This window comes from Rattus norvegicus, unplaced genomic scaffold, assembly GCF_021556685.1.
Source record: "Rattus norvegicus strain SHRSP/BbbUtx unplaced genomic scaffold, alternate assembly SHRSP_T2T unassigned-0000047, whole genome shotgun sequence".
Classification (NCBI taxonomy): Eukaryota; Metazoa; Chordata; class Mammalia; order Rodentia; family Muridae; genus Rattus; species Rattus norvegicus.
In genome coordinates this window covers 26,596-52,833 of record NW_028238796.1, presented here as the reverse complement: position 1 = coordinate 52,833, position 26,238 = coordinate 26,596, and the positions used below count along the sequence as shown (strand labels likewise).

Genomic DNA, 26,238 nt, shown 5'->3' with positions numbered 1-26,238 from the left:
GTTTGCCCCTCCCAAAATTAAAAAGCAAAATTTCTGGGCCATATGGCTTTAACGCAGAATGCTATCAGACTTTTAATGAAGACCTAATAACAATAGTGCTTCAATTATTCCACTATATTGGACGAGATGGAACATTGTTAGACTCCTTCTCTGAGGCCGTAATCAACCTGGTGTCTAAACCACACAAGGAGCTCCCTACAGAGAGTGTAAGCCAGCCAGGGGGCCAGGGTGAGTGCTCATGGTGGGAGGGACTAGCAGAGGTGCTGTGGCCTTGGTGTGCACAGGCTTAGGGCTGGGGCAGGGTGCGTGGTGAGTGTCTGTGGCCACTTGAGCTGGGTCCCAGTGGGTGCCCAGGGAGGTCACAGGCCAGTTGTGCATCTTCTACCTGTCTGCGGGGCTTCTGGCCCAGCCAAGCAGAGCCTTCATCCTGGACATCCACAAGGACAATGAAATCAGGAAATGGGGGGATCCCCTAAGCATCTCTGGCTTCTTTCGCCCTGCACTTGCAGTTGCAGCCAGAGGAAAAGCAGCTGTGAGTTCCCCAACTCTTCCCAACCACTCAGGTCTCCATGCCTTCCCACTCCAGAGAGGAGGAGGGCAGGGCGAGCTCTGCTGCTGCCTGTTCCATGGACCCAAAGCCTATCTTTTGGCTGGAGGTCACAGCTTGCCCCTGACCCTGCCCCTGACCATGAACTTACCCCTCCCCCTTCTCCTGACCCTGCCTCTGCCCTAGGCACCTAGGGGAAGTGAGGAGAGCCTAAGGGACAGATTCCAGGCCAGGACCCCCAGACGCTTGTGTCTCCCTTTTCCTAGAAGTGTTATCCTCAATTCTCCAGACTGGGTTTCATTTGCAGGGAACTGGCAGGTGGAGGGCTTTGCTGAGCCTGGGATAGTGGTGGGACTTATGATTGAGGGAAGTCTTTCAGGGAGATGGAGGCCTTTCTCAAACTCTCTGAAATCAGGTACCCTCCCTGGTTTGAGAGCCCTGGGAAAGTTGGGAAGCCACTTTTCCCTGTCCTGTGTGACTTTCCCTGCAGGGTGGGCTCTCCTGCAGGAGATACTTTCACATGCTTCTTTAAAAGCACCTGTTCCTCAGATCTAGCTCAGCTGCGAAAACAGGCTTCTTCAAGTCAGGGTGAGACCTGCCCCTCCCAGCTCAGAGCTACAACTCCATAGGATCCTCCAGTCACAATGCTGGGTGGGTACCAAGGAGGAGTTAGAGCAAAGTGCCCCTTCTGAGAGGTGACTTTGGAGAAGAACAGACCAGAGAGAACAGGGGGCATCCCAGGGGCGAAAAGAGGCCTGAATGATTTTAAATTGGAGAAAACCCCATATCCACCATCTGACAACGTTAGGGTTTGTGCATGTGTGGACTTCAGAACCTTAAGGTCAGATTTTCTGATAACAGCTGCTAGGTGAAGCTGAAGTCTGCTGTGGGTGGGATTGTCCCAGGCAGGGAGGGGATCTGACTCTGCAGGCCTGGCCAGCTTCTTCATTCTCCTGAAACTAAGTGTTGGTCAGCTGTAAATCTGAAGTGAGAGTTGGTTTTTGTCAACTCAAATGGATAACATTTCAAGTATCACACATTATGTGAGACACACATTTACCCACAGGGGATTTGAACTTACTTCTATAGAAGTGACTGGGAGCCAACAGAGGGAAAACATTCTTGCCTTTAGCATTCTGTCTGTATTAGAGACTACGGGGACTGGCTTCCTGGACAGACATGGCCAAGCAGACACACTGTATAATGGGGAAAACTGAGGTAAGAAATGTCCTGGGGACAGTGATTTCAGATTGTGCCTTTAGCCAGGAATCTCTGTTGCCATTAAGGCAAGTGGCCTTGGGCCTCCTAACTTGTCACTACGTCAGGGTGTCTCTGCTCTTACACCTGCATCAGGACCTTCTTAGATGAAGGCCTCACTTTAAAAAAATAAATAAATAAAAGTGTATATAATGCAATGTTTCTCAAACTCTGGGCCACGACCACTCACAAAGATTGTATATCAGATACCTTGCATATTATGACTTATAAGAGTAGCAATATTAGTTATGAAGTAGTACTGAAATAATTTTATGGTGGGAGTCATCACAGCATGAAGCGCTGTATTACAGGTGTGCAGCAGTAGAAGTGTTGAGAACCACTGCCATAGAATCTGACAGATGGGAGCAGACCAGAAAATATTCCTCCATTCACATAATAATTAAAACCCTAAATGCACAGATCAAAGAAAGAATATTAAAAGGGGTAAGGTATAAATATGCAGTAACAAATGAATTCAGACCTATCTGAATTACACCAGACTTCTCAACAGAGACTCCAAAAGCCAGGAAATCCTGGACAGATGTAATGCAGACCCAGGATCCTATACCCAGCATAATTCTCAATCATCATGAATGGAGAAACCAAGATATTTCATGACAAATCCAAATTTAAACAATATTTTTCTCTAAGACACCATAACAGATGATAATAGGAGGAAAACTCAAAGACAATGAGCTAAACTATACCCCCAAAAAGCAAGAAATTAATCACCTCGAAATAATCTCAAAAAGAAAAAAAGACAAGCACACAAACATAATTTCACCCACAATCAGAAAAAGAAGGGAAAGCAGCAATCATTGGTCTTTAATATTTAACTAGTCTGTCTGTCACCAATCCCCCAGCTCCTAGGGACCACTTTTGCCAGCCAAAGTGTATACAAGGATGGGTCTATGGTTCTAGGTCACTGTGTAGAAGAGGATTGATTGACTTCCCTGGCATTAATGCAGTGGTAGGCCCTTGGCTCTTGTGAAACCTGTTGCCCACCAAATAGGGATCCTAGAGGTGTGAGGTGGGAATGGATATGTGTGGTCGGGGAGCACTGTCACATAGGCAAAGCTGAGCAGAAATGGGAAGTACGGTTTGATGTGGGGATACTGGAAAGGGGGCCACAGTTGAAATATAAGTAAATAAAATAACAAATTAATAAAATAGCCAAAAATAAAATAAATAGTAAAAAGGTAAAAGAAAAATTAAACCAAAACAAAACAAAAGAATCCCCTGTAGTGTATTGGCCTAATTCTTGTATTTTAATTCTAATTTGGAGAACTCACTACTGGCTAACCCCCCAAAACTGACCCTGCTCCCGGTTAACTGTGATTATAAAGAAGCCAACAGCCAACAGCTGCACAGCAGAGATGGGGGAGGTGAGCTTTGAGGGCTTTGCTAGAGAGGATCATGAGGAGGGAAGAAGGAGGAAGAAGCTGCCAGAGAATAAAGGAAGAACGAGTGTGATGGAGAGGAGAGAGGAAGAGGACAGCAGCCATGGTTAAGGGAGAGGAGAGCCTGGTCCTGAGGGCTGTCCAAGGGGAACAAAGAGCAGCCAAGATGCTACAGTCAGTAAGAGTTGAGTGCTATTGTTTGGAAAGTAGATCTGATACCATGGAGGGCAGGCAGCTGCCCAGCTACTGTGCTGACTAATGCATACTAAAAATAAATTTAACAAAATATGTATAACCAGTAAGGCAGCTCTGTAGAGAATCCTAAAAGGAATACTTTAGTTTGAAGGGAAGGATAAAATACCACAGAACACAGGAGATAAATTAATAAAACTAGGAAAGTTAATCAAAGAAGACTGTGAAAACCACAAAAATTAACAAAATTACAAAATTTAATACATAGGTTTAAATAATAATTACATATCACTAAACTCAATATCTAGGGTGGTGTGGCATGAATTCTGCCATGGTGTGAACTCAGAAAGGTGGGGTTGGGAGAAAGATGTCTGGTTAAATAGTCCACCCACATTGTGTCAATGTGATTTAATCTAAGGACAAAGAAGTGGAGCATCTCTCATGGTTTTCTTCTAACCCCTTGAAAGGATCCCTGGGGTGTGACCTCAGTACTTCATACTTCTTGCTAGGTCAGCGAAACTCAAGGAAGCTTGAGATTGTCATAGCACAGTGTTAGGCTAGATATACTGAGTAGATGATACTAAGTTGTTCAGATGGTGATACCCGTTTGCATGCATTCTTAATGTGCACCTAAGGAAAGAGAGATCAAGGTCATTAGAATTGAAAATCATTCCCAGTTCTTTTCTACCATTCCAGACCGAAAGACTGGTAGGGAGAAAGTGGTAAATAATAAAGAATTAATAGATGATGCTTTGAATGAAGGGTTGGTTTTTATGCTGGTTTAAGAGAGGGTCTCAAGTATCCCATGTTGCCCTCTCCCTGGCTGGCCAGGTTCACCTTGAGCTCAGATAAACCTGCTTCCACTTTCCAATAGATAGGCTTATAAGAGGAGCCTCCGAGGACTCTGAGGACAGCATTAGCCATTGTTGAGGTGTGTAACCCACAACTATAATTTTAGTCAATTTTTTCCATGTCTACCAGCTATTTCAGATTGTTGCTGTTCTATGCCGGACAATCATGGACACAGAAAAATAACCTGATAGAGAGGAAGGACATGGTGATCACATCCTTTCCTGTTCTCTGTGTTCTGTATGAGTTTCATTAAAATTCCTATATTGCAGAAAGCTTTCTATAGGACCCAACATATTAAGTGTCACTATGCACTGTTCTATCTAAAATGGCCCAATCAGAACTGATCACCAGACAACACTTCCTGTGAAGTTCCTATGAGAAGCTAAAGTTTTTTGTGTTTTTTCTTTTTCTTTTCTCTTTCTTTCTTCGTTTCTTCCTTTCTTCCTTCCTTTCTTTCTTTCTCTCGCTTTATAAGTTTAGAGGAATGTACTTTGGGCCACAGTTTTGCCCATAATATCTTAGCTATGGATATGATCAATCAGTATTAGTGTATGCATTCAATAAAATGTACATTTTTGACTAAGGTAGATGCTTCTGTGTTTTGTGGGGTGACCCATTGTCAATGTGTAGTGAGTTGGGGCCCTGGGTATGGTCGCATACCCCCAGGACACAGGGGGTGCAGAGCAAAGGCATAAGAAACTGCACGCAGTTGCAAGCTTTATTAATCCTTATAAAGCTAGGAATATGAATAACTACTATTTTCATCTTGCCAAGATACCATAAGATCATTATTCCCAGGATAACAGGAACAACTGAGGGAAGATTAAACAAAGAAATACGAATAAACAAAAGCTTCTTCTCAAAATATTCATATAACAAATCACCTCTCTTATTATAATCAAAATATACTCACCATTACCAAGACAGCGTTAAAACCACTTGCACAGAAACAGGACACAGCAGAACATAGCTTAAGTCCAAGTGAGAGAAACATTTTCTTCTCTAGGGCGGCATTCCAGCCCCTACTTGCACCTGTCTCCAGGCCTTTCTTGACCCTGCCTGGGAGCTGCATCTCTATGTCTTAACAATTCCTTCTTTTTTCTTTTGTTTTAAAGTAACACTTTCCATAACATAGCCAAATGTCCTTGTAGGGGTTTAATCATGTAAAAATAAAGCAACATAATACATAATGTACATAAGATTATGGCAAAACTAGCTCCTCCCAAGCTATGGAAAATCCTTTGAAGCCAAGCCTTGGGATCTAATCCTGTCAATTGATCAGCCAATAATTTAGCTATTTCCATAGGGGTAGTATCTTCTAGCTGTTTACCAAAAGACATTCGCACATCATATTTCAAGGCATTACTTACTTTTGTAGCACTTTCATTACCTTCTATATAGGCTTGAATTCACTTCCAATCATGTTCTGTATCATTATCCATATATTTATTGACACAAAAGTAGTGGAATTTCAATCATATCTTAAATCCTCATATTTTTCAATAGATAACATCATTCGACCCAGCCATTCTACTGTTTGTTTTGAAGCATCTACTTGATGTGGAAGTCTAGTATCAATTTTAGTTTGCTCTATCCATAACTCATGTGAATCTTTAAGCCAGTCTTCAACAAAACGCTTTGTCTCAATAAGTGTTTTTAATGCTATGCTGGAAATCGCTGCCAAAGTAGCAACAGAAATAAGGCTTAAAATAGTCGCTACAATGACTCCAAGAATTCTTTTACTTCTCTTCAGCAGATTATTAAAAAAAAAAACAATAATCACATGATTAAGAGGCTCTTGAGACCAATGACGTCCCAAATTAACAGGCATCCATAGATATATTTTTGTTGCATATATTAATAGAATTTTGTTTCATGTTAAACTGAACAGATGAATTAATACATGAATACAAATGACAGTTAATATAAGGAAATCCATTATTAAAATTAAATCTACCTATTAAAAACAAATATGGCATAGGAATACAAGTAGTAACCTTTTCTTTCTTAAACATCATAAAATTATACTGAGAGGCAGATTGAGCAGTCCCAGAAAAGCTTTCATTAGCAAGCACAACTTCTTTTAATGCAGTGGCAGTCTTCCACAAATGAACTTGAAACGCAGTAGGATCTTCCACAGAGGCCAGTCGGTTATCAGCAATGCCTCCATCTCCACACTCCATCAGCAAGCATCCATTAAGGCGTTCATTCTCCTCTCAGTTCATCCTGGTAACATTTGACAAATCACAAGTGGTAACATTCCATTCTGAACATGTATTAATAATTGGCCATAAGGACCCCAATTTATTCATTTATCTTGAATAATTTTTCGAAATATGCCAGGGCAGTATTTCCAATTGCATGGGAGATATTTTAAGCCTACATAAGTAAACCAAGCACAAATAGGATATACTGGCTCGCTAACAAATGTAATGTTATTCCAATTTTGGTTATAGACCAAGCTGTCAATCCTGGAGCCTGTAACAATTATTCCTGGTAATCGCCAATTTTAATAACCCATTTGTAGGCCTGGTCTCTTTCCTAAACACAAAGGCATCTTTAATCCAGCATAAGGAAAATTATACAAAGCTCCATCACGTCTATTCAAAAGGTCAAATTATTCCAAAGAGATGATAAAATGCTTGGGGTGGTGTATAAAACCACATCTGTTTCCCCGCCAAGTAGCAGGTTCAAATAAAGGTGGACAAGGAATATAAGCCTGAAAACTCGCATTGGCCGCAACAGAAGAAACCGTGAGTAAAGCACACACTGCTAAGAATACGTGCTCAGCAGTAAAGGACTTCCTGTAGGAGACAACATAGTTTTCCTTTCAGTACTTAATTGCCTCACCTAGGTAATGGGGTTGTCACTGCATCGATCCTTCTCCGTTGTCGTAGGTCGACACTAAGAGAAGCCAGGGCCTCAGTAATGGAGGACACCTCCTTCATCTCCGGAGAACATCCATCAGGAGAAAATGTAGCTGGTTTAACTGGATTCCTCTGAGGGTAGGGAGCGGTTCTTATCATTCTGTGCTTGGATCTGTCTCCCGGGTAACCAGAATAGTCTCCCATCCTGTAAGGAGACAAAACCCTCTCCCCTACATACAGTAATGTCCCTTCCTGTCATTCAGCATCTCGGGCAATTTTTATCCATATTGTCTGTTCCATGCCTTCAGAGAGAAGTCCAATAAAGAGTCTATCTGCTCTGCATATAACTTCACCTTGTGGTAAATTAAGAAGATTAATAAAAAATAATGCTTATGCCAATATTACTCTGGGACTGGTATGCCAACTCCATTCAGGCTGTGTAAGGTCATCTCTTTTCCTCCTTTTTAATTTTATAATTTGTCATTTCAGGGTATGGTGAACTCTTTCAACAAAAGCTTGTCCTTGTGCATGGCGTTCTATGCCAGTAATATGTACAGTATGATATCATTGACAAAATGGTTTTTTTTTTTTGCTCTGATTGGTATTTTATTTCTCCTTTACAAGTTCCACATAATAGACAAAGGCTTTTTGATAACATTGTTATCTTTGCTGGAAATGATCATATAATCATTTTAAAAAGCACAAATGTGCACATACAGGACTGAGGTTTCTACAGCCTGTAAACACCTCTGTGGGTTTAACAAGGAAAAAAAGCAATATACTGACAATTCAACTGTAACTCTTAGAAAAACACCGGTTTCCTTACCAAGCACGAGTGTCCTGTACAGGGACCTATCATCCCAGATGGCAATGAGTTCAAGCCTAGGGCAGCCAGGAGCAGTTCCCCACACCAGCTCAGAAGACCCTCCCCACCCAGCACTTCTTCCAAGTGCTCCTTAACCTCATCACAGGTGACAGCAGTCGCCCCAAGAGAGGACAGAGCAGCAGACACAGTGGTGGTGGTTCCCGAGTGTTGTTTGCGGCATTTCACATCCAGCGTCTCAGGAATGTGTCCATGCAAGCATGCGTACCATTCTTTAGACTGCTCCCCTCATTTCTCGAGTGAGGGGACCAGGCCTTCCTAATTCACTTTAGGTGCCTGGGATAACAAAGTATTTCACCAGAAGGGGTGTAAGCAGTACTATCTGATAAGAATACGAAGAAGGAAAAAGCAGATATCTTAAAGAAAACGTGTGTTCTACTCACACTAAAATATCAGACCAATGCACAATATACTGCAAAACTGTAACACAATACGGCCAAACACAATGTTCAAATATTGAACTGTTCAAGCATGTGAAGATCATCTTCTGAAAGACAAACTGGGTTCTTATTTTGTAGCTACCTTTGTGTAACTTGAACTACTGTCCCTCAACAAGGTCTGACACTCTTGGTACTTGTTAGGAAGTTTGATGAGACAATGTAAGCTCAACAGTCAACTCCCGGGATCTCCCAGCGCTCATTTTCAGCATTCGTCCGAGGACTGGGCATCATCTTCATCCCTCACTTCTCGGTATCTCCCTGAAGACTCCCCTTCTGGATTGTAGCTCTGGATTGTAATATTCAGTCTCTCGGATAGTTTCTGTGCTGCGAGCTTTGCCCGCATCTCCTCATAAATCTGCTTCTGCACTTTCTGCAGAGCCAGCTACTCTTCTACGGAGAGCAGCTGTGCAGGCAGGTGGTGGAGCAGAAGAAGGCGAGCTGCTGTGACATCATCAAGATGCTGCCTACCCCTGTGTCGCTGCTCTTCTGAGGAAGCAGGAGACTGAGCCCTCTGACAATGACTTGGTGAGTCACTCTGTTGTGTGGGTAACACATTGGTCTTAAACTTATGAGGAGGGGGCACTGGGTTTCTAGCTCGCATTTCTAGCACTGTCATGTAATGAGGCTTCTTAGGAGTCTCACTCTGCAGTTCTGGAAAGTTCTCAGTGCTGGTGTTTTCTTCTGAGGGTTCAGTCTGGTCTGCAGTTGTGATCTTTTGCAATTTAGTGATAAACAGACTGTTGACGCTGCTGGAAATCTCTTCCGCTTGACTTGAATGCTGGGGGAGATGTTCATTAACTTCAGATGGGGGAGCCTGGGCTGTGATGCGGACAGATGGGCTGGTACTCACTGTGCAGCTAGTCTCCAAAGTCTCTTCATTGCCTTTGTGAGTGAGCTGTGTAGGTTCCTGTGTTTCTGAGGTTGTTTTAGATGATTCAATGTCTACTGACAAACATTCAGGAACTAATGATGAAGTATCAAGCATCAGGTCAGAATTCTGGGCCTTGTCTATGTCGGTATCAACTCTTGTGGATGCTTTATGCCTTAGCTTACAGTCAACACTGACGGGATGAAGTAGTTCCGTTCTCCCTCTGACCTCTTCACTTTCTGAAATGGCAGCTTTCAGTTTGGCAGTGGTGTCTGAGATCTTTTTACCTTTGTCGGGCAATTTGCAAATGAATTTTTCTTTGCCCAAAAGTCTCTCCTGGCGCCTCAACCTCTCCCACAGCTCCGCCAAACTCTGCCGCCCCACGTCCTCAGGAACTGGGGGCTCAAAGCCACGGGGCAGGGAGCACATTGTGCATGGGCTGAGGCTGGCCCCGCAGGCAGGGTTCCCCAGCAGGGCCCATGGAGGTCACAGGCTCCATGGAGGCAGCAACTCTGGAGCACCTGCAGGAGTCGCCATTTTCCCGGAAGAGCCGACAAAATTGTTTAAATTGATAAGAAATATATGTTGGTCCATAATCAGTTTTAATTTTAGAAGGTGGTCCCATAACAGCAGAAGTTTCCAATAGATGCTGTATAACATGAGTAGTGCATACTCCTGGCAATGGTGTAGCCCATACAAATATTGAAAAATTATCTATGCTTACATGTATATATGAAAGGCGACCAAACTCAGAAATATGGGTTCCATCCATCTGCCACGATGTATTAGGTTGCATTCTTCTGGGATTAATTTCAGATGCAATACATTTTATAAGTGAAGGCTTACAAATAAGACAATTAGCAGTAATTTGTTTGGCTTCAGAATAGGGAACCTTATATTTAATATGCAAATATCCTGTATTGGCATGATTATGACTGTTTTCTTCTGGGGTAGCAAATGCCACTAATTGATCTACCATATGATTGCCATGTGTTAAAGATGCTGGCAATCTTGAATGTGATCTAATATGTGTAAAAAATATTCTGGAGTTTCAGAATAACAATAGTCCTTTAATATGTGAGAATAACATTTAATATAGGCTTAGATGTAGAAACAACAGCAGTTGCAATATTCTGTACTACTCCTACAACATAAGCTGACTCGGCTATAATATTTTTACATCATGAGTAAAATCCGGCAATACATTACTTACTGCTAATACTTCATTTTGTTGTACTGACCCAAAAGAAGATTCTTGTCCCCAAAATTAATCTTTGGTCCAATAAGCCATCTGTCTTAGATCTTTGGTCTTGGAGCCATCTGTAAACACAGTAAGGGCAGATGGTAATGGGTCAACAGAAATTAGTGTATTTATCACATTTTTTTTTGTTTTCTTAAGCAATCCCAGAATTTACTATGGGGAAAATGAAATTCAGTATTTCTAGTGTAAGAAATCATGGCTAATTGAAAAACTTCAGACGTCTGCATTAAATATTCCACTTTATTTTTGCTTAATGAGAAAACAAAAGCAGCACAATCATATCCCCACAGTGTAACAGGTCTTTGTATGCCTTGCTGAATAATTAAAGAAATTTGTTCCTCATATGTTGTTAATGTTTTGTTAAAGTTAAATTTAATATATATCCATTCTAAAGGCAGCTCATCTTGAGCTAAAGTGCCTATAGGATATTCAAGAGTATTTCAATATATAATTTAATAACTCTATCTGGATCAATACGTGCCAAAAATGCATCTTTCCATTTTCAGAGAAGATATACTTACATGCCTTCATATAAGCATTAATATCCCCAGTCTCCTTTATAGGTAATTATGCTCTCCTATACTCTTTATTAGCATTTTCCAAAGCAAGCATTTTCAGCAGTTGTCCTCTAGCTTCCACTCCTACCACTGTTCTTTCCATTGTTAATTTTAGTATACATAAAAACTTAATATATGGTTCATAGAAAGTTACTGCCTTTTTCAACCAACCACTATCATCCTTTATAATAAGTTGGTTGGGCCACACCTTGAACCGATGATAGACATTGTCCCAGGATAGACATTCTTTATCAGCAGGTCTCAGGGTAGAACTGGATATGTGACCCTGTGCTATAGCACTGTCCAGAGTGGTAAATGCAGCTTCTGAAGAGGAATGCAGGCCTGGCCTCTAGACCTCCACCTTCCAGGCCTGTCTGGAGAGCCTGATGTCCTGGCAAAAGAGACTCCTTCTCTCCAGAGGAGCACTGCAGTCAAATGACATCTCAGTGATGAAAACTATCAGTCCCCAAAGGCATGCCACTGAGCAGAGATAGCCTCAGTCATGCACCTCGGGCCATCCCCTGTTCCTCATGTCAATAACTCAACCTTTCATGAACTAGATGGCAATGCTTGAGGCAGGATGAACAGTAGTTTACTGGCCAATCTGGTCTCTATGACACACTCTCCCTGAAATCGGAGCCAGTAGGAAATTCAGTATGAAAGCTCTTTGTAGCCAAGCTCAACAACCCGGTTCAGAGCCTGGGACCCCACACGGTAGGATAAAGTGACTCCCATGCTTTTTCCTCTACCTTCAATATTCATGCTTTGGAATGCACACCCCTACAATGAGATCAATACACATGGAATAAAAATTAAACATAAAAATTAATGAAGACAATGCAGACAAGGTTTAAAGGATCCTGGGAGTCCTCACTCTGCACTTCCCTTTCCTTTGCCTTGGGAACAGCACCTGCACCAGAGACTGGAGACTTCCTCCAAGAGAGAGAGGAGAGATGCACTGTTCATTCAGCTGGAGAGCTGTGCAAATACCAGAGCCACCCACCTTTTCCTGACAGTGGGAGCTGGGCCCAAGTGTGGGCTGCTCCTACTAGAGGCACCACAAGAAGAGGACCACCTTCCTCAAACCTTCCTGGAAGTCAGAGCACTGGCTATGGACTTCCCTCAATCCTCAGAGGACTCTCTTTCAGCGATGGCTCAGAGCCTCTTAGGACAGAGAGGGACCAGAGCTTCCCCCCAAAGCAAGATCCCTGTCTTATCTGACAGGTATGAGGGCTTAGGAATGGGACAGAAGATGTGACAAGGTTACATGTAGCACAGGGGCTAGGTTAATAAAGAAATCAAAGAGGAAACAAACCTGGACGATTCCTCATCTGTTCTTTATTGCTCTATTCATAGGGATGAGGTGGCAGTGTGGGGTAGAGGACTTGGACACAGCACAGCCTTCTCTGCTCATTGTTAGCTTTCTAGGCTGCCTGGTCACTGTGACCAGCATATTTTCAACTGTGCCATTCTACTACCAAGACTGACACAACTGGTGACCATGTAGCAATAGTACTGTACTGACTTAGGGACATTTGGAATCACACAATGATCATGTGTCACAGATGGGTTTCTTTTTTTAGAAAAGGATTAAAACAAAAACTATTTATTTTGTCCATATGAGTGAGTACACTGTCCCTGTTTTCAGACACAACAGTAGAGGGTAGAAGATGAGATTAGAAATGGTTATAAGACACAGTGTTGTTGCTGGGAATTGAACTCAGATCCCCTGGAAGAGCAGTGAGTGGTCTTAACCACTGAGCCATCCCTCCAGCCCCAGTATATTGTATTTTCAATATTGTTTGTTTTTATTTCTTTTCTCACCTATGACTGTATGGCGTTTCTGTGAGTACAGGTACTCATGTGCTTGTGTAAAGGTCAGGGACAACCTGAGCACAAGTCCTCACCTTCTACCTCTCATCCATGGCTGTGTATGCTAGGCTAGCCCTTCCCCCTAATCCTAGAGACTGTCCACTTTAGGCTCCTATCTCCCTGTGGGAAGTGCTGGATGACAGACACTACTGTATCCAGGTTTATGTGGCTTCTAGGGACCTAAACTGTTGTTGGGCTTGTTCAGATGAAAATAAACACCATTTCACAGCCCTGGATGGGCCAGGCAGCGCACGGGTCTTTGCTGCTCTTGCAGAAGACTTGAGTTCAGTCTCCAGCACCAGGGTCAGGTGGCTCACAACCACCTGAGACTCCAGGTCCAGGGACTTCCAAGCTGTTCTGGGTAAACCTACATGGCAAAAGCAGGGCTGGGAGCTGGAGGCTTCTGGTGTTGGCTTCTCCCTGCAGTAGGGGGCAAATCATGGGCATGTGAGGTAACATGGAACCCTGTAATTCTACAAAGTGCAGAAGCTCCTGATGTCCCTCATGGTGCCCCAGAGCCTGCTCACCAAACATGGAGGCTTCAGTAACATGGCCTTGTCCTGACCTGTGTGCACTCTGCATCCTCACTCTCTACCCCCTGCTTTTCGTGGTTGGAAGTCTCAGGTGTAGGAGGTGCCTACCATAGGCCTCTTCTCTCAGCATTTCAGCATTTTACATTTTATGTAGTTTGTGGTGTTCCTGTGCCATGATATGCACATGGAGAGCAGAGGACACAATGTGGACTCAGTTCTCTGCTTTCACCCATGATCAAACTGAGGCCATGAGGCTGGGTGGCAGAGCATCTACCTGCTGATCTGTACCCACTTGACCTTCACCAAGCATCCTTTGCTGTACACAGATATATCAGCCTGTGACCCTCATCATCCAGACTCTTATGAAGCAAACCCCAGAGGTGTGGAGCTCTCACAGTTAGCCAGGGCTAAAGGGGAAGGCAGCAAGCCCTTCAGGAACTCTAGAAAAATGTCTATACTGGGACTAAACTCGTGCTGCCATGTAGGGCTACATTTTTCCTTTAAAACAGAAGGATGTGTGATGGTGGTGGCACAGGCCTTTGATCCTAACACTTGGGAGGCAGAGGCAGACAGATCTCTGTGAATTCTAGGCCAGCTCCCTCTACAGAGCTAGTTCCAGGTCAGCTACACAAAAGAAACCCTGTTTCCAAGAGTAAAACAAAGAAAGATAAAGAAAGAAAGAAGGGAAGAAAGAAAGAAAGAATTTATATTTTGTATACAATGAGATGCCTGCCTGTCTATGCCTGAACCATCATGGTAACTATAACTCTTGTCACATCTTCATTAATTCAAATACTGAAGGCCAAATGGTTAAATCTTAATGACAATACAATGAGGTGGGGGTGCTGAAGAGATGGTTGGTTTAGTGGCTAAGAGCAGAAGACCAGGGTTCAGTTCCCAGTGCCCACATGGTGGCTCCTATTAGCCTGTAATTGCAGTTCAATGGAACGTTCTGGACTTCATGGGCACCAGACATACCACATGGTGCACAAGCATGTATTAGGTGAAACACTCAGGCCCATAAAAATAAGTAAATAAAATATATGGTTAACAGACACTGTGATTCAGGAAATTCTTAGTGACTTTCGTTATCATTTCTCTCTCCTGGAGACCTGTCCTAATCATGGCTCAGCCTCCCTGGCTTCTAGGACATTTCCTAGCTCTGTGGAGCATGAAGTACTCAACACCATAAGCCAAGCATTGCAAATTCACTGCTACACCTTCTCCATGGCTGTGTCTAAAGGGAGAGACTTGGAATCCCACAGATGCAAGGCCAAACCTGTTGGGCTATGTGAGCCCAGCCACCCAATAGTCAGATCTACTCCTGTCCTTGGCTATGGCATGAGGATCTTAAGACAAATTAATCTGAAGGATCTCAACAGCTATGCTGTTACACCTCTCATTGCTCTGCCCAACCTACAAGCTCCTTTACTGGCTCAAATTCACACCCGAACTCCTCTCCTGCCTCAGCCACCATCAGCTCTTCTACTCCTCTCCACCTGTGCTCTGAATAATCCACACTAAGGTGGACCATAACCTCTTGTGGACTCCCAGACGTATATTTGTGATTACTCTTCATTTGCTGTTTTGTATGGGTAGGCGGGTTCCTCTAGTCTCATGCAGAAGAACACTGCTCACACATTTTGGATCTTACAACACCCTCTTGATTGAGAATCCTGACTAATGACTGACTGAGCCTTCCATGCCTGAAGTCACCCTCTGTCTCCCAGTCCAAGATGAGAATCCCCACCCTAATCCCATTGTGTCCAGTTTCATCTCAGAAGCTAGGCTCTGCACTACCCAATATCATTTGTATCTTCGTCTCTAATTTTCTGTTAAATCGTTCCTCTCTTCTTTAAAACAAGTTCATTTTGTTGTTTATTTTTTGAGACAGGGTTTCTCTGTTTGGCCCTGGCTATTCTGACATACTCTCTGTAGATCAGACTTGTCAGGAAACCATATATCTGCCTGCCTCGGCCTCTTAAGCACTGGGATTACTGGATTGTGCCAGCATGTTTAATTAAAAATTAATTAGTGGCAGTGCATGTTGGCACATGCCTTTAATTCCATCCGTTGGGAGGTAGAGGCATTGTGAGTTCCAGGACAGCCAGGGCTATAAATTAACACCTTGTCTCAAAGAAAACAAGCCAAAAATGAAACAAAAATGTTGCAATATGGTCTTCAGTATGTAACTGAGTCTGTTCTTGAACTCTGAATCCTCCCACTTTCACTCAGGTGCTAATCAGCAGGCTTCTGTCTTGACTTTCACTGCGCACTCAGGGCTGCCAGGACTGTTACCTCTCCCAGTCTAACTCCTGACTCTCTCATCAGCATCATCACAAAACTCCTGCTAAGAATTAAGGAAACCTGAATTCTAAGGAAGAGTCGGAGCTCCAGTATTTCCAAAGCTCACTCTAATACAGATGGATCCTATGCTGCAGTAAAATGGTCACAGCTGGAGGTCTTAATTCCAGGACTTGGGACAGAGGGGTTGGAGGATCTTGAATTCAAGGTTATTTTTCTGTTACATTGTTGCTCAAAGCGAGTTGGGCTGCTACAAGATAACCTGTCTCAAAACTATACCAAACACACCTAAAATGAAACAGAGGAGTTTGAGTGGGCACAGATGGGAAAGCTCCGCACTTTATGGCTAAGCCACCTGCTGCCAGCACCAAAGTCCATGCACAGCCCCGATTCTGAGCTGCCTCTGGGACCCTGCTCAGGAGAATGCACCAAAGTAGCTCAGATCCAGGGCTTTTGGTCTAAGAGGAATTCAGGCAGTCACTCTTTGGATGCCAGTTCTCCAGCTCAACTGCCTGCCAGCCCAGGATCTGGTCTTAGTCATGGCTTGGCACCCCTAAATTCCTCCCAGCTGTGCTCTGAACTCACCCTGTGCCCCGTTCTGATGAATCTGCCATTCTCCATGGGAGTAGCCTCAAGAAGTCCCTCACATCTGAAGCACCACTCTGAGTGCACTAAATACTGCAGGGGAGGGGTGTGGCCAGCAGAGCACCCAACCCTTTCAGCTGTAGAACATTTAGAGTTCTAGAGTGAGCACTGCTGTGCATTGTGGAACTTAAGCAGTATCCCAGCCTTGGCCTGGGAAGAGCCACTGACACCCACACTTTCTGGGGTGACATTGTCTCCTGAGGATAGAGTCAGATCAGGAGCAGCAACTGATGTTCACCAGAGACAAACTTTCTTCACCACCTGCCCATGCTGGCCCTAGGATCTGGGCTTTTTGGCTGACATGAGTGCTGAGCCCCCCAGGTAGATGGGTTTTCAGGGGTCAGGTGGTTATTGTCACCAAAGGTATCCACAAGGATAAGTCATACTGTACTAATTCCCATATTAGATCCCTTCTCACGGGTCACAGAGGCCGTGCTGGGTCCTAATTGTGGACCCAGGTTCCTGCGCACTTTTGAGGAGACTGGTCAGGGAGCAGGCTTCATGACATTTTGTTTGAATTATTTTGGGGGATTTTATTTTTACTGTTGGGGACAAACCTAGGGCTGCCATGTGCTGGGAAAAGACTTTGCCACAGCTGTAGATCATCCCTAATTATAAACTCCTAAATTCTCCCAATCCTGGAACTTTCTAGGTCCCTCACATGATGTAACCTTTGGGGGATTCCTCACATAGAATCATGGGGTGGATTGCATCCCAAAGAGAGACAGTGGGAAATGTTCCCCAGTGTCTGCCTGTGGCTGTGGTGATGAGAGTGCTGACCAGTGGATGGCAGGGCCCATGTGAAACCCTTTTGGTTTCCACTTGAGTGGAATTTTCACCATGCTTTTTTTTTTTTCTTGAAACACAGGTTGCCCTGGAACTTACAGTCTTCCATCACTCTGACTCAGTTTCCCATGACTGGGCTCACGGGCTTAAATTACTATGCCCATCTTTGTTTTTTTTTTTGGTTTTTTTTTTTGTATTTATAAATCTTCTAAAAGCCAGAAGGATCTAGAATTTAAAATTTTGCGGTCCAAGGCATTTCCAACAGGGGATTCTTGACCTAGGAGTATCCAGACCAGTTTTTATTGTGTGGGTACTTCATTCCCAGAACAGCTTATGTTAGACAAAGAGTTCCAAGGTGTGATGTCAGTGGGCATCAGGCGGTGTACCAAAGAGCAGCACCAACTCAGGTTGTAATTTAGGCTGGAGAAACTTACTAGGACCCTGGTAATCCTAGCACCCTGGGGCCTCACATGTCCTTAATCAGATCTGGCTATGAATCAACTGCTCTTGAGGGTGGATTGGAATTCTAGTCACTGTGAGGCAAGAGCATTAGGATCCTACAGCCACTCTAGGCTCCATAGGAAGACCCTGTTTCAATAGTAAAAGGGGTCACCTGCGAGTTCTTACTGTCTTCCCTGAGGCCTTCCTACTGGAGTTAGAATAGCTGTCTCACCAAGTTGAAGTAGAGGGCAGAATGTTGGTGCCTTCTATAATGAGGACTAGTGACAGATAGTCTATGGAAATTCTAGAAAGGTCTACAGGTATTTATGTCCTGTGCATGGGAATTGCTGGCTTCCCTGTGTCCTTTGCCTTTACTTTGCAGTCCATGGGGCACCTGGGAATGTCCCAAAACCAGGCTGCACACAGGGCTTTTCCCATGATTCTCACTTGCACCCAGTGCCTGCCTGATTGTCATAAGTCTGACAGAGCCACTGTATGCTCTCCTGACACCTGCAGAGAGCAGTATATGGGACCCTACAATCCCCACACTGCCCATCAGTGTCTACAATGTCCCTATATGGCACTGAGATGGTCTAAGCTCCTTCCCGCCTATATGCTGCATCAGAATCTGACCATTCCTAATTTCCTCCTCTCACACCCACACTAGAAGCCCTGTACCCACACTAGCCCCAGCTGGCCTGTTGCCTACTGACATCTCATGGACTCTGTCCCAATCCCCTGCCCAGCCCTGACCTGCCCTGCCCCAGTCCCCTGCCCAGCCCTGCCCTGCCCTCACTCAGCTGACATTGTGGAAATCTCAAGACAGTCACTGGACAATGGCTGACACACTTGTCTGAAGACTGGAAATGTTTCTCGATCTTGGAGAGGAAAGAAGGACCCTCCAACTACACTGAACTCTAAGGAAGTTTATTCAGGTGAGGGATGACAGGGACTGTTTTGTCTCATGTCACACATGACAGTAGAAAATATCCTAGGTATTGGATGCCGCTGTTAGCATTAACAGAACAAAACACATAGTGTTGAGTAGGATAATAAATTATGAGTAGGATTAGAAAACCCCAAGCCTCTTCCAGGTCCTAAGAGGGCAAAAACTACCACCAAACATAGCATTAATGGGATAGGTTGGTTAAATCTAGTTACTAGATTCTAGTGTGATACCTATGACCCTTTTTGTGTCATGCTCAGCTTACAATGACTAGAGGACCTAAGCCTGAGAGTCACCAATGCCTCTCCCTTGCTTCTCCAGCTGCTGAGCATTGAAAAGCCCTAATGGGACAGCATCTGTTTGCAGACATACTGGATTATTCTTCTTCACTTTATCTCTCTGAGTCACCTCCACTCACAGTAAGTATGTTTAATTCCATAAATTGGAAATGAGGCACGTGGAACATATACTTTCTCAATACAATCACAGATTTCCATGTAAAAGGTGAAACTGAACTGTCCCACCTAAGTCCTGGGCTTGCACAGACCTGCTCTGGAAAAGAAACATGTGGTCACAGCTGCAGTCTGCATTCACTATGGATGGTCTTGAGGTCCTCCCTAAGCTGCATAGATTGAGATAATTATCTTGCTTTCTATCAAAAGAATTCATTATGCCAAGTTGGCCTGTAGAAGGATGCTAGTCTCTTCTGTATTTCAAGAGATGTGCTTAATGTATATAATCATCGATAGTAAGTGAAAGATCAGTTTGGAATTGAAACCGAGTGATGCTGGAGGGTGATCCTGAATGCACAATGAGCAGTGGAGGCACCAGAGCCCGGTGTGGATGCCTAGCAGGCTGCCACATTGAGCAGGCACTGCTCAACCACCTGTACATACACATCTCCTGAGATCTCTCTCCTTAATTGAAGGTGATCGTGTCCATCTAGTATAGCACATGCCCTGGACGGACAAAAGCTACCTACAGGAGCTGTGGTGATGAATCACAGGTTAGAGCATCTGCTGCTCTCTCAGAAGAACCACATGGTCCCTAACAATCATCTGCAATGGGGAATGCTATTCCCTCTTTTGGATCATGAGGGATATGCACTCAGGAGTGGCCCAGATACATTTGAAAAAAAAAAAGATCCATTGAGTTAAATGATAAAAATAAATATAATCAGCAACAATAAAAAACACAGCATATGAATGATCAAGTGAAACAGCACCTATAAAAACCTATTTCCCAAAATGACATTGATGGTCATTATCTTTGTGGTTTAATACTAATGCTGTATTGTAAGAAAAACTGAGGCACATGGTTCTCCATTAGGATTATTCTATATTCCTTTGTGAAAGTTGTCATTTTTCTGCAGCTCTACAGGCATGAGTGTGTGTTACTCAATATCTGGTGCACACAGTCAATAAGGAATGTGTGTTGTAGACTGATATAGACTAGGATGAGCAGAACACATGACAGCATGGATACAGTATGTCAGTGATTACATCATAAAGTGTGTGTCCATAAAAAAAGTCACATTATCCACACAAAAGACACTATCACCCTGTGTACCCCTTGGTGGCTTTGAATTCCCTATTTACCCATGCTCCCTGGACCATGCAAAGATCCATATCCAGCTGTCAGTTCTAAGTCTACAGGAGGGGAAAGGACCCTTGAATAAGATGGTCTTAAGAGTCAAGAGTTACAAATCAATTTTTATTCATAAGGAATACATTTAACAAAAAACAGGCATAAAATGAACAACTAAAATGGTATAAAAATGAAAAACAGTAACAAGAATATATAACTATGAAATAACAAAAAGAAAACTTCAATGAAAATCATAACCAAAAACATTTCTTAACAGCATTTTCTTAATGAACATTTAGAAACACAGTTGTAGTGCTGTTTCTCCTCTAGGACGTGAGATGTCAAGGTAGTCCCCTCAGTTGTCTCTCAAATGGTGTTGTCGGTATGAGAAAGGAGAAAGACCTCAAGGAGATAGGCTGGCATACGGATAAATAAATTTAGGGTCTCTATACATTGAGGAAATTATCTGAGAAGAAGAATATTCCCCCAAAAAGTCTTTGACTGTGAGGATTGTCGTCACAGGGAACTCTTGAGAGAGAAACTCATTCCTCAGGGGGCTGTCTTCCTGGGATCCATGCTATGCCATGTCTCCTGCAGTTCCTGAGACCTGGGAGGAGAAGGCAGCTATTAAGACACTGATTTGGTGGGGACATGCATACCAGCTGTCAAGTTGCTGCCTTCTGTCCCCTCAGCTGCATTGGACAGACAGCACTGATCTTTTCACTGAAATCATTGCTGATATCTCTGCAGGCTGAGGAACATCACCAGCAACCCTCACAGCACTGTGGGAGAACAAGCTGCTCCTCAGACTCTACCAGTGCAAACCAAGAATGGGGAAATGGGGAGAGACCTAATTGGGGTGCAGGAAGAAAGGAGATGGCCACATGATACCCAGATCAAAGCCAATGACCAGGACTCATTTGCCATTTGCACTTGGTTCTTATCCCTACAAGGTGCTTCCAACCATCACATGACCCCTGTATGACCTTTGTCACACGACCAAGAACTCGTTCAAAACTCTTCATAGCATCCAATCTGTGATAGGGAGATGCAGTCATGTGATATGTTATTCCTCTGTCACCATTTCTGGACTGCAGTTACAAAAAGGGCAGAGAAGTATAATTGCCAACAATTCAGTTTCTGAAGAGTGGTTAACATCCCAGAATACTTGTGCATAGACAGAGCAATGAATAACTCTATCACATGAGGTGGGTGACTGACTGGGTGTGGGGAGATTAGAAAGGTGATAGGGGAAGCAAAGATGTATCCAATAGGCAAATGGTATCAGACATTGTTAATCTGACTCAGCTGCTTGTTCCTACCACATTTTGCTGGGTCTGGAGGTTGCTGGTCTTCTCCTGTTCGTCTTCATCATTCGGGTTCAACTCAAACAAATATCGCTGTACCTCCTTGCTCTCCTGCTTCAATGTGACCAACTTCTTCTTCATACATGCCTGGTCCATCAGGAGCCGGCTGTGCAGGTTGCTGGAAACACACTCTGCATAGTAAGATCCTGAAGCCTCTTCCTCCCATTCCAACTGCCAAATCCCACAAACTCCACCAGGACCCAGATTCCCATAAAGACTTCATAGAATACATCTCCATACATGTAAGGCTGCTGCACAAACAGCAAACGGCCAATCCAGGGAAGAATAAATTGTTTCTGTGACCCAAGCACGAATAAGAGTCCATGTCTGTCCAAAAGAACAAGGGATCTACAACTACCCATGAGAGCCCAATGCATCGGGACAGCATCAATTAGTAGGCAGTAAACAACCACAAGAGGACAGTAGAACCAAGGGAGGTCATGCTAACCATGTGGTCCACACATTGAGCTTTGTTAAACCTGGTATGACCCCAGAGGCCCAGGTTGGCCTAATAACACTCTGATGCCTGAATCTGTGTAGTTCTATCCAGAGCCTTCTAAAGATGCATAGACACTGTGGTGATAACTGACAGTCTCTTATGGAACTGAAACTGAGTCCAAAAGACCCACGGCACAGTGATATTTAAACAGCAGAAGAGATGGGCCCAGAGCTGCAGACCCCCCGGTCCAGAACAAAGAGAGGCAGACATGGCCATTCCACAAGTGATGGGCCCTTCTGACCAGTACTTACCGATAGAAGTTAATCTCCTTCTTGAGCTCCTGAAATTTCTCACGATGTTCAATATTCTTTGTGTCTAAGTTGTGCAGTAATGACATGACCTCTTTCTCCTTTATCTTCAAGTTTTCATAAAATGGATTTGGCCTGAAGTAGGGGCTGGCCCCAGGAAGATAGAACCCAATGAACATCGAGGTTTAGGATTATATGAACTCAGGCTGTGTCCTGTACTACCCCAGCCCTGGAAGGACACTTTCTGAATTCTACATATTTGGATCTTCTTCAGCTTCAGAAACTTGGAATTGTGTGCCCAGGACAACAGAAGCTAAGCACCCAGATAAAGGGTTCCCTGGCTCACTTTTTTCAATCAGGAGGGCTGGATCTGCATTCAAACCTGTTATGCGGTCAAGAGCCTAGGCCACAGAGCTTACCCAACCACACACACACACACATACATCCAGAAACCTCTGATTTCATTTTTCCTGTTTTGACAAGTGGAATGCTACAAGCCGAATAACTAATATTCTAGAGGCAGACAGTACACATAATTCTGGAGATGAGACCAGATATTGCCACAAACTTATAATCTGCCCAAGGCATACAAATGTATAGACAAATGTGACCACACAGGCAAGGAACTGTGCTGTTGAAAGTGGGGCTTCCAAAATAACGCACTTACACCTCCATGAAACTATTATACAGGTAAATCCTGAGGTCAAAAAACAGACCCCTAAATTCCAAGTGTGCAGGGACATAGAAACATATAAAAGTTGTACATAGGCATGCAGACCTGTGCACACACAGACACACAAACTGGGACACACCCACAAGAAAAGAAAATTAAACAGACTCAGAGAATGAGAAAGAGAGACAAATATGGAAAGAGCACAATGAGAATCATTAGAAATGTATGCACCATTACTGTCTCAGTGTTTAAGGCACACAGACAAGAAGGAACAGGCCTGAGCCTCAGGCCTTCTAGTTAAGCATGGAGATGAACAATGTGGGACCTGTTACCTAAGGGTGCTGCCATGAGATGATAGCGTTCAGTCACCTTCCTAGCAAGTACAAACACTCTCCACAAACTCACAGCACCTAGAACCTTGCAAAGCTACCACCTGTCAAGGGCTATCAAATTGTACACTGGGAACTCATGCTCCAGTGACTTTATCCCTGAATTCTTCACTCAGATCACAAGTTCAGATTTTCAACAGGCGGAATCAGAGAGTCCATTTTCAATCTCACTCCTCAGTAAGGGTCAGGTTCTGAATCTCCTCTCTATGGGAGATGAGGTTTAGAACAAGGTCTTTGTTTGGAGCAATGCATACCTCTTACTCATGGATCCCCCTGTCACATAAAGGAGGCGATCTGTCAGCTCATTTCTCTCCTTGGTAGTTAGCTCCAGTTCTCTATTCAGCCTCTCCTCTTCCTCGTTGGCCTGCACCTTGTTTAGGACATTTTCAGGGGATGACGTCTGTCTGCAGGCCGCTGTAGGTAGAAGAACACAAGTGAACCCGCATGGGGCGAATGCATAGAGCATACACAGACCACAGTGAGGTCCAAACAGGAGAACATGCTTGGAAGCCAGTGTCACTGCAAGGAGTTTGGTCTATGTGTAAGAGGCATCCTAAGTGGATCACAGTTCCCCCACTACTATATAGAGACCAAGAGATGTAAGCAGCCAGGTGTTCCCCATGCCTGTCCACACAGGCTTACAAGTACCAGAGAGATGCCTTCTCCAGGATTATTATCAGGTAAGCAGGCTACAACCTGGTTTCAGGACCCTCACCCCTCTGGTTTCAGAAGTCAGATCATCAATTCAGCATCCACAATGACTTGATTGATCAGGGATACTCAGATATCCTACACTGTTACTCTAGTCCAATAACTTTGCATTAAAAAGTCATGTAGGGGGAGGACATGGTCAACAGACTTATTAATTCCCCCTACTGAAATGACAAATGCCCCAGAAGTGCCAATAGGTTACAGGCTCTTTCTCTACCTGCTCCATATAGTTTGGCTACTGTAGAAAAATATCTGCCACACAGAACCTCTATTATATGAAGGTAAGATTGGCCCCATCACCCGGAGGTATTCAGAGGAGTTCTAAGAATATAAGGTCATGCCAGGAGCACAGTTCTCTCCCTCTTACGACTGTCAGATATTCACTGAATTTAAAGAAGCAATGAAAGTGAAGTACATTGATGCCCTGTTTAATTCAGAAAAGTTATACCCTCCATGCCTCCTGATGGTGTTATTATATCAATTTAACATACCAAATGCACTGTAAAAGTAAAGACTAGAAGTTCACCCAATAATAGCATAGGCATTGCCATATCCTCCATGTGGTTATGGAGAAACTAATGATGTGAAAACCTTGACTTTCAGGAATTGTGATAATCATGGAATTCAATATCTGTGGAGATGTTCCAGTGGTTGTGGCCCATTACTAAGAAGGCCAGCAGAAGACCCCCACACACACCCCTGACAGGAAGCTCAACATACACTGCCCAGAACTTACTCCACATTCCCCATGTCCTGTGTCCATCATTACCTTTAGGTTTCGTTTGCTTCACTCTAGACTCTTCTCTATCAACATCAACTCTCCCAAAGTGCCTACAAAGACGGGCAAACATGTCTGTGGATATATCCTTTGGACACTAAGAGAAAAAGTAGGGAATTGGTTGTCACAACAATACTGGTGACATCACAGGGATTCCAAGAAGTCTCTAGGAGACAATAGAATGTCCACGAAGGGACGGCTGATGTCATGGATAACAGACTTTGCCTTCTTGCTAATGTTCTCCCTGTACTGAGCAAAAGCTGATGTGCCCTTTTCAGGGGACTTCCCTGTGGCATAGCCACTGAGCACCACATGATTCCAAAGCCAAATTTGGCTCTAGGCTTGATTGGAAAAACCTAAGTCATTGCTATGTATCTAAATGAGTGCTTCCTCCCCAATCCCTGCACAGAAATGTTTCATCCTACCTCAAATTCTCCTCAGTCAGCAATATTACCCATTAATGATTACTGAGAAATCACACCAGTTCCTATAAGTAGTCAAAGAGGTCTCCTGTCTCATCATGTGCAGGTGCATGAAATCAAACCCAGAAATAGCCTGTAGGGTAGGTTGTAATGTGGCTGTGTGTTATAGGTACAACCTGAAGCCTTGTGCTTAACATTTGACAGTTGCCACCAGATTCTTTAGGAGAAAGAATTGCATTCATTATGGTCCTGGCAACAATGTGGTGATCTGTTAGGAGAGGAAACTGAAATATTGGATCCACCAGTGAATGCACCCTCAGGCTGAGTGTGGGGCTCTCCTCTTTGCACTTAAGTTACCAAAGTAGGATTGCTTACAGGCCTCTCTAAGCTATAACGTGTGATTTCATCTGAAAAATAAAATAGTCAGCAGATGTGTGGGGGGGGATGCAGCCAAAGGAGTAGGACAAGCCTAGAGACATAACTCAGTGGACAGAGTAAGAAACAAGCATCTTCACTCCTGTTTCATGAATCACCCCACAAAACACAAAAGCATCTATCGTACTAAAAAAAAAAACCAGTTATTTTATTGAATGCATACACTAATACTGTTTACAGTGTTAGTAGCAAAGCTCAGATTTTGGGGGCAGATCCATGACTTGAACTATCTTCCGGAAAACATATAAAGCAATAAATAAATAAATAAATAAATAAATAAGAAAAAACAGAAAAATAAAAAAACACAAAAAGCACAAGCCTCTCATGTGAAGTTACAGAAGAGTGATCCAGTGGTCGCTTCTGACCAGGCCATTTTAGCTATGACAGTGCATAGTGACCCTTAATTTGATGGGTCTTATATAAAGCTTTGTGCAATATTGTCATTTTAACAAACCTCATCCAGAGCATACATAACGAC

The 26,238-nt window shown here is 43.6% G+C and overlaps 2 protein-coding genes and 1 pseudogene across 7 annotated transcripts in view; 1 reads left to right on the top strand and 2 right to left on the bottom strand.

Annotated features, from left to right (window-relative positions):
* Positions 1 to 8,610: 8,610 nt before the first annotated feature.
* LOC147997822 (DNA-directed RNA polymerase II subunit GRINL1A pseudogene) lies at positions 8,611 to 9,735 on the bottom strand (annotated as a pseudogene).
* LOC147997820 (disks large homolog 5-like) overlaps positions 8,919 to 26,238 on the top strand; it is a 37,381-nt gene continuing 20,061 nt past the window's right edge. For 4 of the 6 annotated variants that reach the window (XM_087601562.1, XM_087601560.1, XM_087601559.1 and 1 more), the window contains exon 1: positions 8,919 to 8,963. The gene's annotated coding sequence lies outside the window, so the exon portion shown is untranslated. Of the gene's footprint in view, positions 8,964 to 18,972; positions 19,071 to 26,238 lie in introns of all 6 variants that reach the window. The other 2 variants (XM_087601557.1, XM_087601563.1) reach the window with 1 other exon arrangement.
* On the bottom strand, positions 20,344 to 25,050 carry LOC147997821 (disks large homolog 5-like). Its single transcript, XM_087601564.1, has 5 exons — positions 24,895 to 25,050; positions 23,669 to 23,828; positions 22,356 to 22,499; positions 21,561 to 21,723; positions 20,344 to 20,845 (listed from the first exon to the last, which is right to left on the bottom strand). Exons 1-5 carry the CDS (start codon positions 24,974 to 24,976, stop codon positions 20,816 to 20,818), a joined length of 579 nt encoding a protein of 192 aa, XP_087457690.1. The 5' UTR covers positions 24,977 to 25,050; the 3' UTR covers positions 20,344 to 20,815.